This window comes from Hyla sarda, chromosome 3 (genome assembly GCF_029499605.1).
Source record: "Hyla sarda isolate aHylSar1 chromosome 3, aHylSar1.hap1, whole genome shotgun sequence".
Classification (NCBI taxonomy): Eukaryota; Metazoa; Chordata; class Amphibia; order Anura; family Hylidae; genus Hyla; species Hyla sarda.
The window spans coordinates 362,068,933-362,084,209 of record NC_079191.1 but is presented as its reverse complement, the minus strand read 5'-3'; the positions used below and the strand labels follow the sequence as shown (position 1 = coordinate 362,084,209).

Below are 15,277 nucleotides of genomic sequence, written 5' to 3'. Positions count from 1 at the left end.
CAGATGTTGCAAAACTACAACTCCCAGCATGCCCGGACAGCCTACGGCTGTCCGGGCATGCTGGGAGTTGTAGTTTTGGAACATCTGGAGGGCCACAGTTTGGACATCACTGGACTAAAGGAACTACAAGCACTAATATTTAAAGAGATCATCCAGGATAAGAATAACATGGCTACTATCCTGTACAGTACAAACAGCGCCACACCTGTCCTCAGGTTGTGTCGTATTACAAGCTCCCTTCACTTCAAAGGGACTAATCTGTAGTAACATACACACAGGGACTGTTTTTCTAATCCAGGATGAAGCTGTCCTTAGAACATAGTTTTTCAAACATATACTGCATCTGTTGCTATACTCTGAACCATGGAACGTGCTCAAAAAAATAAAGGGAACACTTAAACAACCCAATGTAACTCCAAGTCAATGACACTTGTGTGAAATCACACTGTGCACTCAGGAAGCAACACTGATTGACAATCAATTTCACATGCTGTTGTGCAAATGGAACAGACAACAGGTGGAAATTATAGGCAATTAGCAAGACACCCCCAATAAAGGAGTGGTTCTGCAGGTGGTGACCACAGACCACTTCTCAGTTACTATGCTTCCTGACTGATGTTTTGGTCACTTTTGAATGCTGGCAGTGCTTTCACTCTAGTGGTAGCATGAGGCGGAGTTTACAACCCACACAAGTGGCTCAGGTAGTGCAGCTCATCCAGAATGTCACATCAATGCGAGCGGTGGCAAGAAGGTTTGCTGTGTCTGTCAGCGTAGTGTCCAGAGCATGGAGGTGCTACCAGGTGATGGGCCAGTACATCAGGAGATGTGGAGGAGGCCGTAGGAGGGCAACAACCCAGCAGCAGGACCGCTACCTCCGCCTTTGTGGAAGGAGAAGCACTGCCAGAGGCCTGCAAAATGACCTCCAGCAGACCACAAATGTGCATGTGTCCACTCAAACAGTCAGAAACAGACTCCATGAGGGTGGTATGAGGGCCCGACATCCACAGGTGGGGGTTGTGCTTACAGCCCAACACTGTGCAGGATGCTTTAGTCCAGGTCTGGGAGGACATCCCTCATGAGACCATCCGCCACCTCATCAGGAGCATGCCCAGGTGTTGTAGGGAGGTCATACGGGCACGTGGAGGCCACATACACTACTGAGCCTCATTTTGACTTGTTTTAAGGACATTACATCAAAGTTGGATCAGCCTGTAGTGTGGTTTTCCACTTTGATTTTGAGTGTGACTCCATATCCAGACCTCCATGGGTTAATAAATTTGATTTCCATTGATAATTTTTGTGTGATTTTGTTGTCCACACATTCAACTATGTAAAGACGAATGTATTTCATACAATTAGTTCATTCATTCAGATCTAGGATGTGTTACCTTAGTGTTCCCTTTATTTATTTTTAGCAGTGTATATGCTAAACCACTAAAATCAATGAAAAATATCTGAGGTAGCCACCAGGGGAAGGTTTCAGCCTTAGGTTATGTTCACATTGGGTAATTTTAGAGGAATCTCTACTCGTGGAATTCCACGAGCGGAGATTCCATCTGACGGTAGCCACTGAAATCCTTCAGTGATAGGACCGCGTGGGCCCTGCGCCGTCACCATTGATGCTATTGAAATTATGCAATGTTAACGGGTCCGCCGAAGACCCATTGACACTATTATTAGGGGTTCACACTGCGGAATTCTGACGCGCAATTTCGCAACAATTCCTCAGTGTGACCATACCCTTATACAGCCTTTCTAGCACTAGCTGAAAGCAGACAGAATTTTTTATCATTTAATGCTATGGGTTTGTGAAGGAAAGCAGGGAATTGTTGTATCAATAAAAACTTTAAAGGGGTACTCCGGTGGAAAACTATTATTTTTTTTAAAATCAACTGGTGCCAGAAAGTTAAACAGATTTGTAAATGACTTCTATTTAAAAATCGTAATCCTTCCAGTACTTATCAGCTGCTGTATGCTCCAGAGGAAGTTCATTTCTTTTTGACTTTCCTTTCTGTCTGACCACAGTGCTCTCTGCTGACACCTCTCTCCATATCAGGAAATGTCCTGAGTAGATGCAAATCCCCATAGCAAACCTATCCTGCTCTGGACACTTCCTGACATGAACAGAGGTGTCAGCAGAGAGCACTGTGGTCAGACAGAAAGGAAAATCAAAAAGAAAAGAACTTCCTCTGGAGCATACAGCAGCTGATAAGTACTGAAAGGATTAAGATTTTTTAATAGAGGTCATTTACAAATCTGTTTAACTTTCTGTTTTCCACCGGAGTAAGCCAATACTTTTAATGTAAACTACTTTATGCCATGTTAAGTGTAGATTGGAAGGCGTTCTTTGACAATGTATTTGTAGCAGCAACATAATCTACTGTAATGTACCACAACCTCCTATCCCAATACACACTCTTCACTACTTACCTCCACATCCAGCTCTAGAATATCAGCTGTAGTTTTCATCATAGAGCCAATGTTTGGAACTGTTCTCCCAAAGTCACCATGAACAAACTCTTTTATATAGCTGGATAACTGTTAAGTCAGACTTTGCAGAATGGATGTGTTCAGATCTACAGGACTGTCATTAGACGGTGTGTTCTATCAATGAGTGACAGGTTTGTCATTAGTTGCAAGGAAGCTAAAAAAGTGACAACCAACATGCTCTGTGATGTTAGTCCTATTCTTTGTCCAAATGATTCGTACAGCTGTTCAGGGTTTATATAGGATGTGACTCTCCTTGTACAAATCAGGGTTTTATACGTGTATAATGTTTTGATGGGGTTTTATCCCATGTATGATATTAATGTAGCATTTTTTTTACATGTCAGTCTTCATTTGTTCATATCCAACTAGGACTTTTTGGGACATATGAAACGAGTTGTATACTGGAGACTGCGACCTACAGTAAACTAATTTTTCAACCATCACAGTGTATTGAGGATTGCCATTGAGGCTGGCACCTGACACTAACAGTGTACAGTAGACTTTAACAAAGTCGTCTCACCTGAGAAAATACCTTTCAGATTGAAGCCACTATGATAGTTTTACATGGCAGCCATTTAGTTAAATAGCTGTTTACGTAATTCATAGAAGGCTCAAGTCAAGCCACAACAGATTGTCTACTCTATAGCATCCCTGAACCCCAAATGCGCATCCCCAAATAAATAGGGTCTTTCGGAAAAAGCAATAACAGGCTTTGAAATGTATCATTATGATGTCCATCCTACTTAAAGGGGTACTCCACCCCTAGACATCTTATCCCCTATCCAAGGGAAAGTGGATAAGATCTCTGAACGTGGGGTCCTGCTGCTGGGGACCCCCGCGATCTCGGCTGCGGCACCCCAGACATCCGGTGCACAGAACAAACTTCATTCTGTGCCAGATGACTGGCAATGCGGAGGCTCGTGATGTCACTCTCACGCCCCACTTGTGACACCACATCCCTCAATGCAAGTCTATGGGAGGGGGAGTGACGGCCGTCATGCCCCCTCCCATAGACTTGCATTGAGGAGGCGTGGCTGTGACATCACAAGCAGGGCGTGAACGTGATGTCATAAGCCTCCGGCGCGGCACCAAACGCTCTAAACGAACACCGGGTGCAGCAGGGAGATTGAGGGGGTCCCCAGTGATCAGGCATCTTATCCCCTATCCTCTGGATAAGGGATAAAATATTTAGGTGTGGAGTACCCCTTTAAGTGACTAATGGATAGTTTCTGTGCTTCTGCACAAAAAAAAAAAAAAAAAAACAACAAACTGGTTAGTTTAGCTAATATCTGTTACTTTAGTCTTGTGGAATGCCCACTGGGGTTCCACACGTATGCTTTTATCTTTCAAACATTGGAATGCCCATTACCCGGTTATACCTGAAATACCACTGTCCTACCTTCATTGTCCTCTCATCTCACCTTTCCTTTTCTTTTTCATCCTCATGTATTGTTCGTTTGGATACAGGTCACACTAAGGCCCAGGCTACATGTTCATTAGTGGGAGAATTCTATTCTATTTATTGGAGTGTAACTAAAGCATGACATTGGCATGGACACAAATTATATAGCAATATATGGGCTTGCATGTGTAATTGTTTGTATAGTCAATAAGTTGATTGCAAATACGTGTTTTAGCCTGTAAATTTTATATACATTTTCTGGAGAAGTAGTAAGGTGTTCTAACACTAAAAAGATGTTTTTGAAGAAAATCTTATTTCTATTGAACAGAACATTTTCTACAGAGGCCTTATTTACCTATATCTATATATCTACAATATCAAGGTAATTTTGACCACAAAACAAGGTAAAAAGTTCTTCTACTTCAGGAATTTTCGGTATCTAAACAAGGAAATATGAAAAGTAAAGATTTGACTATAGAAAAGCAGGAACGTTATATGGGAGTCTTGGATGTGTTGGTTTGTGTTTATTCTTGGGTTTTGAGCAGAGACTCTTATCGGTTCCCAAAGTGAAAGGACCATAACGGTCTGTCGGCCACACAAACCCCTTGAAGTGAAGAAGAGTGTCTTGTAATAGAGCATCCATGGCCCCTACAAATCGGCTTGTGCATCCAATGGAGGGACCACAGTACATAAAGAAAGATGTAAAAACAGATGCTTTATTACTATGTATAAATATATGAAAGGTAAATGCAGAGACGTTCCTAAACATCTCCTGAATAGCCAGGCTTGGAACTATTACAAGAGGGCAGCTACTTTGTCTATGGAAAAGAAGGTTCCCACTTCAATACAGAAGGGGATTCTTTACTGAAAAAGGAGCAAAAACTATGGAATTCTACACCAAAGGAAGTTATGATGGTGAACTCACTAAGAGTTCATAAAGGTATAATACATTTACAGCTTATAGTCACTACATTCCGTAGAAGGGTCCTTGACCTAGGGATGTTTCCCAATTGGCAGATTTGGAGTGGGGAAGTAATGTTCCTCTGAGATGAGGAAAATTAGCGTTTACCTCATGGAGATGTATTTTATATCAATGCAGAAGAACAGATTAAACAATTTTGACTCTTTTCACACTTGCTACTTAGCAACGTTGTGGCTGTTTCATTGTTCTGCCCCAAAATCCCCACAAGCAGTCTAATTCTACATAGTATAAACCAAGCAGAAAACCCAACATGTTTTGTCTGTGCTCTTTTTTATCTAGAATTTTCTGAAAATACTAGGCCTGGATCTCTATAGTCTATAAGCACAGACTTTTGACTTCCCCACACTATAATAAATAAGTGGATACTGAAGCAGTAGAAGAGACGAGCACCACCACAAACACTCAGGTAAACCTGAGATGTCACTCAAGCAGAGGCACACACACTTGGCTGCTCCTCCTTAAGCAGGCTAAGTACGCGGTGCACGTCCAGAGCCGAGGTAAGTACTTGATAATGCAGAAACAAGATAGGACGGCACTCACGGTTTCATGCAGAGATTCTTTATTTGAGGAGCAGGTACAGCGGGACAGCAACACGCTAGAGCGTTCTACAAGTAAGAGCAACACAGTGTTTCGCCAGTGGCTTCTTCCGGCTCTAGAGCCGGAAGAAGCCACCGGCGAAACACCGTGTTGCTCTATCTTGTGGAATGCTCCAGCGTGTTGCTGTCCCGCTGTACCTGCTCCTCAAATAAAGAATCTCTGCATGAAACCGTGAGTGCCATCCTATCTTGTTTCTGCATAATAAATAAGTATTTAGCGAGACAGTCCTGGATTCTTGTCTCTATCCATGAAAATAACATTTCTGATGCAACATAAGTGACCAGTCACACATCACTTCTGTTTATTCTAATCCTGCTGCAATGGTGAAGAAAGGATACGTCCCAGCCTGTGTCTTTAAATACAGACGAAAATGGTGTTCATCCACATACTCTGTTTTCATAGTGTGAATATTTCTGGATCGTGAAGCCAGGGGTCGTCTGTGAAGGACTCTGAGAGGAGTTTTTTGTGCGAGAGTCAACTCCTGCAAGAGACATCCTATTACATTTAACATAATACCGATAGACAAAACTTTACAAGTTTGTTCCAAATCTGGTGATTTCCAATGCTGCCCCACTCCCTCTACAAGTTTTTTCATCCTTTTTATGCTCCATAGTCTTCCTCACTTTCTTCTTTTTCTATGACTTCTTGCTACCTACTAATTTTTTTACATTGTTTCATACTTATTTTGTTCTTTCCCTTCCATACCACTGTTTCCAGTCTTGAGGCATCATGGTTTACTATGACATGGTTATTTGATGGTACTCTACTTGTCCTTTTACCATGTATTCATCATTAACACTCCTATTATTATAATGTGAACATTGCATATTAAAAAGGTTTAAATGTTGCTCTGAACCATTCAGTAATTCAATAACAATACGTATACCAGATGTATTTAACCTATGAATCAAGAAATATAAATGTAATATAAATGTAACATTAATAAGACACCAGATTTATGCTGCCTATCCCAGAGTAAAACAATATAGCTGCCATAGATTTTATATAATCTCTATTAAACAATATGGACTACTGAGCATGTGTGCAACTCGGGCCTGAATACCCAAACCTCATCCCCTAGGGTGATTATCTGCCAATCACCAATGGGTGGTGCGGGGTGAAATGGCGGCTTATGAATATCACAGACTATTGAGGGCAAGCTTATGTCGCCCTATCTAGTGACAGATTCCCTTTAATAAGATTAATCTTCACACTATATAAAAAGTTACTTCAACAATAGATAAGTCACAGTAAAAACTTACTGGTAAGTCAGACCTATGGTACCTTTTGTAACGCTTTTATTTATCAGAACATACTAGGTAGGTTCAATGCCAGCCAGATAAATGAATGTCCCAGAAGCAGAACATCTAATGGGTTCCCTTCCCAATCTGACAATCCCTTTAAGAGTACAGATTATGCATGTAAATGTCAGTGCTGCCTTACCTAAAAAGCTGTTTTCTGGAACATTGAGGTATACCAAAATCCATTTTAGTCAAAGGCCCTATTCCAAGCCATGAATCTAGAGCTATTCCATAATATTGATGATATGACAAACCTTTATGTCATTGAGAAATTCTATGTCTTCTTTGCCTATGGGTTTTTCTATCCAGATTAGCGCACTGTAGCACTTAGTCTTCTCTTCTTCCCCTTCCTTCATGTGCGCCATTGCCTCCCTTGAATATATATAAGCAAATAATCCACAAATGATACATCACAAATGTGTTATAAAACCAATTCAGAAAAAACGTATGACCGTGTTCTCATGTAAGAGCATTGCCTTTGCGTACTAGTGTAGTTTATGTCCCATTGTGGACAGGTGTCCATTTTCACTATTACCTAGTAACAATCTGCAGATCCCGGACTTTGATTTTGTCAGTGTTGTTTATTTTCTGGGAAAAGAAAAAAGAAACACTGAACAAAAATGTGACCTTAGTGTCTACACAGTGCACTTTACAGTAAAAATGATGTTATCTTTATTCTGTAGCTCATTACAATGACAACCATACACAGTTTATATAGGTTTTTAATATTACTTTTAGAATTTTTTTGCGCCATTATTTGTATATTTTTTTTTTATTGATACCATTTTTGTTTTTATTGTGCTTTTTGATTTATCATATGACCATATAAATATACAGTCATGGCCGTAAATGTTGGCACCCCTGAAATTTTTCAACAAAAATGAATTATATCTCACAGAAAAGGATTGCAATAACACATGTTTTGCTATATACATGTTAATTCCCTTTGTGTGTATTGGAACTAAACCAAAAAAAGGGTGGAAAAAAGCAAATTGGACATAATGGCCCTCATTTAATATTCTAAACCCGACTTGTTTTGTCGTTTTTTTTTGTCACATCTTTGTCTGCGACATGTCGCAGACATCGTGCGCCAGTCTGCGACACGATGCAACATTTTTTGCCGACGGACCCGATTTGGATTCTCCCAACCCCGAAAAAGGGGCGTAACCCGACATTTCTGAGCTTTCCCACATATTTATAAAGCTTTCCAACCCCAATTTGTTGAATTGTTGTGGATTTTTTCCTTACAACTCAGAGGAGTTGCAAACCAAGCCAAAAAAAACGCACGTGCGACAAACAGGATGTGATATAATAATAAATACCAGGGGAAAAAAGCAATCAGGTAAGAAACCAACATAGACTTACAACCCGATTTTCTAAGAAAATGAAGGCCAATGTCATACCAAACTCCAAAAATGGGCTGGACAAAATTATTGGCACCTTCCAAAATTGTGGGAAAATAAGATTGTTTCAAGCATGTGATGCTCCTTTAAACTCACCTAGGGCAAGTAACAGGTGTAGGCAATATAAAAATCACACCTGAATGCAGATAAAAAGGAGAGAAGTTCACTTAGTCTTTGCATTGTGTCTGTGTGTGCCACACTAAGCATGGACAACAGAAAGAGAAGAGAACTGTCTGAGGACTTGAGAACCAAAATTGTGGAAAAATATCAACAATCTCAAGGTTACAAGTCCATCTCCAGAGATCTAGATATGCCTTTGTCCACAGTGCGCAACATTATCAAGAAGTTTGCAACCCATGGCAATGTAGCTAGTCCCTGGGCGTGGACGGAAGAGAAAAATTGATGAAAGGTGTCAATGCAGGATAGTCCAGAAGGTGAATAAGCAGCCCCAAACAAGTTCCAAAGATATTCAAGCTGTCATGCAGCCTCAGGGAGCATCAGTGTCAGCGTGAACTATCCGTTGTCATTTAAATTAAATTAAACGCTATGGCAGGAGACCCAGAAGGACCCCACTGCTGACACAGAGACAGAAGAAACCAAGACTACATTTTACATAGTTACATAGTTACATAGTTACATAGTTAGTACGGTCGAAAAAAGACATATGTCCATCAAGTTCAACCAGGGAATTGAACCTGAGTAAGCCAATATCCTTCTGGGAAAACGTCTTGTGGACAGATGAGACCAAGATAGAGCTTTTCGGTAAAGAACATCATTCTACTGTTTACCGAAAATGGAATGAGGCCTACAAATAAAAGAACACAGTACCTACAGTGAAATATGGTGGAGGTTCAATGAGGTTTTGGGGTTGTTTTGCTGCCTCTGGCACTGGGTGCCTTGAATGTGTGCAAGTCATCATGAAATCTAAGGATTACCAACGGATTTTGGGTGCACTGTACAGCCCAGTGTCAGAAAGCTGGGTTTGCGTCCGAGATCTTGGGTCCTTCAGCAGGACAATGACCCAAAACATATGAAAAAAAAAAAACAGAAATGGATGGCAACAAAGCGCTGGAGAGTTCTGAAGTGGCCAGCAATTACTCCAGACCTAAATCCCATTGAACACCTGTGGAGAGATCTTAAAATTGCTGTTGGGAAAAGGTGCCCTTCCATTAAGAGAGACCTGGAGCAGTTTGAAAAAGGAAGAGTGATCCAACATTCCGGCTGAGAGGTGTAAGAAGCTTATTGATGGTTATAGGAAGCGACTGATTTCAGTTATTTTTTCCAAAGGGTGTGCAACCAAATATTAAGTTAAGGGTGCCAATAACTCCAGACCATTTCTGGAGTTTTGTGTGACATTATTATTAGCTTTTTCCCCCTCCCTTTTTTGGATTAATTCCAATGCACACAAAGGGAATAAACATGTGTATAGCAAAACACCTGTTACTACAATCCTTTTCTGTGAGAAATACTTAAATCTCTTGAAAAAATTCAGGGGTGCCAACATTTATGGCCATGACTGTATGTATGTGTTTATATATATATATATATATATATATATATATATATATATATAAATATATTAATTTATTTATTTGAATTCATTTTCTGGAGTGTATATTCAGCCAATCCAACATATATTAAGTGACAAATCCGGCACTCTCTACCAGCGTGGGTGCTAGCTTAGGGTTCCAAGCCATTCATAATTCAATAAAGAAGGTAACGTAGCACAACACTTGTAGTGAAAGAAGAGGTATTTTTATTTAAGCAATCCAATAGACAAAGTAAGTGACGTTTCAGTCAATTTAGACCTTCCTCAGACCTATGTGAAATGACATAGTAAGAGTACATATGTTTAAGCAACATAGTCCATATTGTGTATACATAGCAAACACTGATACAAGACATATGTGGTACACATCAAATGGGGATAAAAGAATATTAAAGCTCTAATTAAATACAGGTATTCGCTGGTATAAAGCGTATTACAAAACCATATCAGGTAGGACTAGAATATCGAGTTAATGCTTCAAGGGTATGAATCGATATGCAGGGTCTATACGGTATCTTGCGCTAGAGAACAATGCGCTACAGTACAGAGTACAAGATGCAAACAACATGCAATGGATAACAGTGAAAAATATGATATAAAATACATTCAGTATTGGCAGGCTAAAGGTAGTCAGATGGTGGAGATGGCGACTCATCGGATTGCTGCGGGGGAAAATGGAGTCAAGGCAAAGGTAACGGTCAAAAACTGTGGCACGGGTAAGTGGAAGGCAACCTCAGTTGCAGGAGGCTGAATAGATAGTGTAAATGCAGTATAAGAAAGGATGCCAGGGAGCACTTCCGGTTCACGCTGAAGATATGCAGAACATTATTGCCAGAATTACATTCTCCAGCGAGTTCCTGCAAGTACCTGCACATGAGTTCAGGTCAAGGGAGTTTGAAAGGGAGTCCAAACACGTTGTAAGCCTAGAGCTACATTGCGCTACGATCACAGAGTACCTCAGGGTATACCGAATTCCACGTGGTCTACGAGTTCATCTGAGGCCTACAGTATTCAGTGAAAAGAAGGAATTCTGTGAACTCTTTGAACAGATTCTCAACAAGTGTTCCAGTGATTTGATGACACTCACTGTAGATTTCCTACAGAAAGAAATCACAGATCTACAGGAGAAGATAACTACCATCTAGACACAACTAAAATCTAGCCTTAGTCCTGAGGATCTCGGTAAACTGAAAGAGAAGGTCTCCGTTAACCTTGAAGCACACAGAAAAGAGTCCGAAAGGAAAAAAGAAAGAAAAGTTCATAAGCGACAACGAAGATTATCTCCAGAATCGAGTTTACTGATGGCAGGAATCATTCCCCCCCCCCCCAAGAGGATACTATTTACACCGAGGAACCTCCCAAGACACCCTCTCCTCCAGTTCAGATGGAAACAATTTTGTCCCGCCCCGGGGGTTATTTTTAAGCAGACGACACCCAACAAGATGACAAGGAGGGGAGGCCATCGGCATGGACAGGGCAGTGACCAGATCACAGGTAGGCAGACACCATCAAATCAGACACCGCTAGTACTGAACATTTCATCTAAATCTTTGGATCCACAACAGATACAAGTGTTACAGAAGGGACTAACTTTTTGTCCAGCATACAGCTTTGATTCATTTAAACTGGATCTTGATTTACAATGTTTCTTTAGAAACATTAGACTCGAGGCCTACTTTAACAACAGGGCTGACAGTACTGATTCAACTCATACACCTACCCCAGTGAGTATACAATCCTTAGGTGTTAAAGACCCCAGTAGTTTTCAGCCCCCTAGGGGCTCAGCCATTCTCGAAACATTGATTGCTTTTGTTAAGAAGGATGTCACCAATGTACAGAGTGACATTGAGAAGGGTTTGCTTCACTATCACAGTAACTTCAGGCTTTATGCAGCCTACAATTAGACGATAGTATCATCATCAAACCAGCAGACAAGGGGGGTGCTATTGTTGTACAAGACAAAATGGATTATCTGACTGAAATTCACTCACAACTTTCAGACCAACAGGTATATAGATGCCTCGATTCTGACCCCGGGTCTACCATTAGCTCTAAAAATCCGACAGCCATAGACCGCTATCTGAGCTTTGGAGTAATTGACGACAAAACACATAACTTCCTGATCAAGGGATTTCCCATTACACCAGTTTTGTACACTCTGCCCAAGATTCACAAAAACCTCCACAAACCACCAGGCTTCCACAGATGCTATACTATCATCACTCTCCATTCTCCTCTAAAATACTGACTCCTCTAATCAAAACAACACCCTCCTTTCTGCATGACACTATATCCTTTCTGACACTCATCAACAAAATCAATCAAGTTACCCCTGAGAACATCTTAGTAACCCTGGACGTTAACAGCTTATATACATCCATACAACACACAAAAAGGTCTCCACGCAGTGAAAAATCTATTGAATCTGACTTTGACACCCCTACAATTGACTTATGTTCTGATATGCTCAAACTGGTACTGTACAATAACTATTTCTTTTTTCAGGACACTTTTTACCTTCAAGTTCAAGGAACCGCGACGGGGTACAACGTGGCGCACCCCTATGCTAATGCCTATATGTCCCACTTCGAGTCTCGCCTTGTCTATACTAACCCCTTTTCTTCCAGACCCATGCTAAAGTGTGGAAACGCTACATTGACAACATATTTTGCATATGGGTCGGCACGTTGGACTCCCTCCTACAATTCCACAACCATCTCAATAACATATGGCCTGAGCTGAAGTTCGCCATACATCATAGCACTGAGTCTGTTAGTTTTCTTGATACCACAGTACACATCCAGAGTAATGGTCACCTTTCCACAGACCTGTACACAAAACCCACAGAAATAAATAATCTCCTGCTAGACTCCAGCTGTCACCCCAGAGCCACCATAAATTCACTAGCTATTTCTCAGTTCCATTGCATCAACCACATTGTCAGTGACCCCACTATCAGACAACAACGACTTGAGGACATGTCATTGAAATTCAGAGTGGGATACCCTGAGAACACATTGAGGAACTCAGACCTCCTAGAACCTCACATTCTGACACCAGAATCCCATTTGTTCATACATTCCATCCTTTTGCCTACAGAATTCATGGTATAATACGTAAACACTGGCCCATACTGCGACAGGCCTACCCCTCAGTCGATTAATTCCACTCGACCTTTTTACCCTGCTTCAGAGGACCAAAAAAACCTTAAAGATAAACTAGTCCGTGCAGATATTGTGACCAACCGTGATATCCACAGACAACCAACCCTTATAATGCAGAAGAAAGGCACATTTCTGTGTCTCCATTGCATACATTGCAATGGTGTCATCAAGGGTGAATTCACCCACCACCCACTAGCAGGTAAATAATTTCTGGTTAATGGCTACTTCACATGCAATATGAGCTTTGCAGTCTCTCCGCTAAAATGTTCATGTGGCCTGGCCTATGTGGGAGAAACTACACAGAGAATCAAGAATAGAATTTCACAACACAAATCTACCATCAGGCGAAAAAACCTATAGTTACCAGTACCATACCACTTCCACACTCATAACCATTCTCCCTCACAACTCCGCTTCCAAGTATTAGAACATGTCCCACGTAATAGGCGAGGAGGTGACCGTATCAAACAACTAAAAACACGTGAAGCCTATTGGATTCATAGAATGCAGACCATGGAACCCAGGTGCTTTAATAGGGAGTATGACATAACGCAAATATAACATTTTACTCATTTTGTTCCTCTGTTTTCACTGGCTCGGTAGGTGTGATAGATCCAGATGAATGCTGCATCGGATATTCATCCTGGTTCTCCTAGTATCCCTTTTTTTTTTTTTTTTAACATACATTCTGTAACTGTTAGGCTAGGTTCAGAATACGGCATTTCCGTCTGCAATTCCACTTTGAAATTGCAGGCGGAAATTCTGCTTGCTTAAATGTATAGTGTAGTGAATGGTGTTCCGTTCACAAATTCACACTTCAGAATTTGTGAAGCGGAATTTGTGAACGGAAAATCCGCTTGGAAATTTCCGACTGAAGAAAGGCGTTGCTCTTTCTTCAGGCGGAAATCCGCGCGGAACACATTGCAGTCTATTGGAGACTGCAGTGTCCGTGCGGTCCTAGCACCGACTGATTCAGTCAGCGCTGGCCGCACTCGGAATCTCCGGGCGGAAATTTTCTGCCCGGAGATTCCGTAGTCTGAACCTAGCCTTACTATCACTGCTAGCACATTTTCCCATACTAACCATCCTTCCATTTATAACTTCCTTTTCCCCCCCTTTTCCCCCTTCTTTTCTCCTCGTTATTTCCCTTCGCTTTTTCTCCCTCTCCCCCTTTCTTTCTTCTCACCTTTATTCTTTTCCTCCCTTCATGCAGCACCCTTCCCTTGTGTTATCCCTTAACCCGTAACACCCCCCCCCCCCTTCCCCTCATAACTGGACAACACACCATTGGTCATTTTACCCATCGATGACCATTACATAATTTTTGTCATAGTCCAGGACATCTCATTTTCCATTATTTACACCATACAGACTTAACACCTAATTTTCAACATACTACCTCTCATAGGCCGTATCTGTTCCCCATTCTTATACTGTCCTCCATTTCTGGCTTTGATGCTATTATTCTCCTTGTCCCTGCTGTATGTCCCCTTACCCATATCCACAATTCTCCCCCTCTTTTACCTATTTCTCTGGTTGTCCCTTGCCTTACTCCTGTATATCTATCTATGCTTATTAACTTCCCTTGTCCCTTTATCACTTTCATCTTTATTTTCCATTGGGTATTTTTCCCTCTTATCCTTTATCCTATATTTCTGCCCTCACTTCTCATTTCCATTGGTTCCTCTGTCCCCTGCCCATTTAACCTACACATACATTCACACACATCCATCCTTAGTTTAGTCCATCCTCGCCATACACATTTATTACACCTTTTTTTCTGTTCTAGACATGACCCTTGTACTAAGTTCTCTTCTACTACACAGGAGGCCCTTCCGGTCCGGCGGATGCGCTGTGGAACACAAATGCATTCCGCATGACGCATTTCTGGTCATGTGACCACCTAGGCCGGGCAGAGCGGGATGAGCGGTAGTTCTCAGAGACAGGTACACTACAGACACACCAATAAGCCCTACACCGCTCCCCCCCCCCCCCCCCTCTCATTACTCTCCATTCATATCTACATCTTTATTAACCCCTTCTTCTACTTCATTTAAGTTATTTCTCTTCGCTTTTGTTTTTTTCGTGAACCGGAAGTGCTCCCTGGCATCCTTTCTTATACTGCATTTACACTTTCTATTCAGCCTCCTGCAACTGAGGTCGCCTTCCACTTACCCGTGCCACGGTTCTTGACCGTTACCTTTGCCTTGACTCCACTTTCCTCCGCAGCAATCCAGTGAGTCGCCCTCTCCACCATCTGACTACCTTTAGCCTGCCAATACTGAATGTATTTTATATCATATTTTTCACTGTTATCCATTGTATGTTGTTTGCATCTTGTACTCTGTACTGTAGCGCATTGTTCTCCAGCGCAAGATACCGTATAGAC

The 15,277-nt window shown here is 41.4% G+C and overlaps 1 protein-coding gene across 4 annotated transcripts in view; it reads right to left on the bottom strand.

Annotated features, from left to right (window-relative positions):
• The window catches only part of PUS10 (pseudouridine synthase 10), a 129,728-nt gene that overhangs the window by 1,959 nt on the left and 112,492 nt on the right, over positions 1 to 15,277 (bottom strand). For all 4 annotated transcript variants that reach the window (XM_056567683.1, XM_056567682.1, XM_056567684.1 and 1 more), the window contains 4 exons: positions 7,308 to 7,360; positions 7,027 to 7,144; positions 5,810 to 5,952; positions 2,431 to 2,530 (listed from right to left, as the gene is read on the bottom strand). In XM_056567683.1, the coding sequence (XP_056423658.1) occupies positions 2,431 to 2,530; positions 5,810 to 5,952; positions 7,027 to 7,144; positions 7,308 to 7,360 (414 nt within the window). The remainder of the gene's footprint in view (positions 1 to 2,430; positions 2,531 to 5,809; positions 5,953 to 7,026; positions 7,145 to 7,307; positions 7,361 to 15,277) is intronic.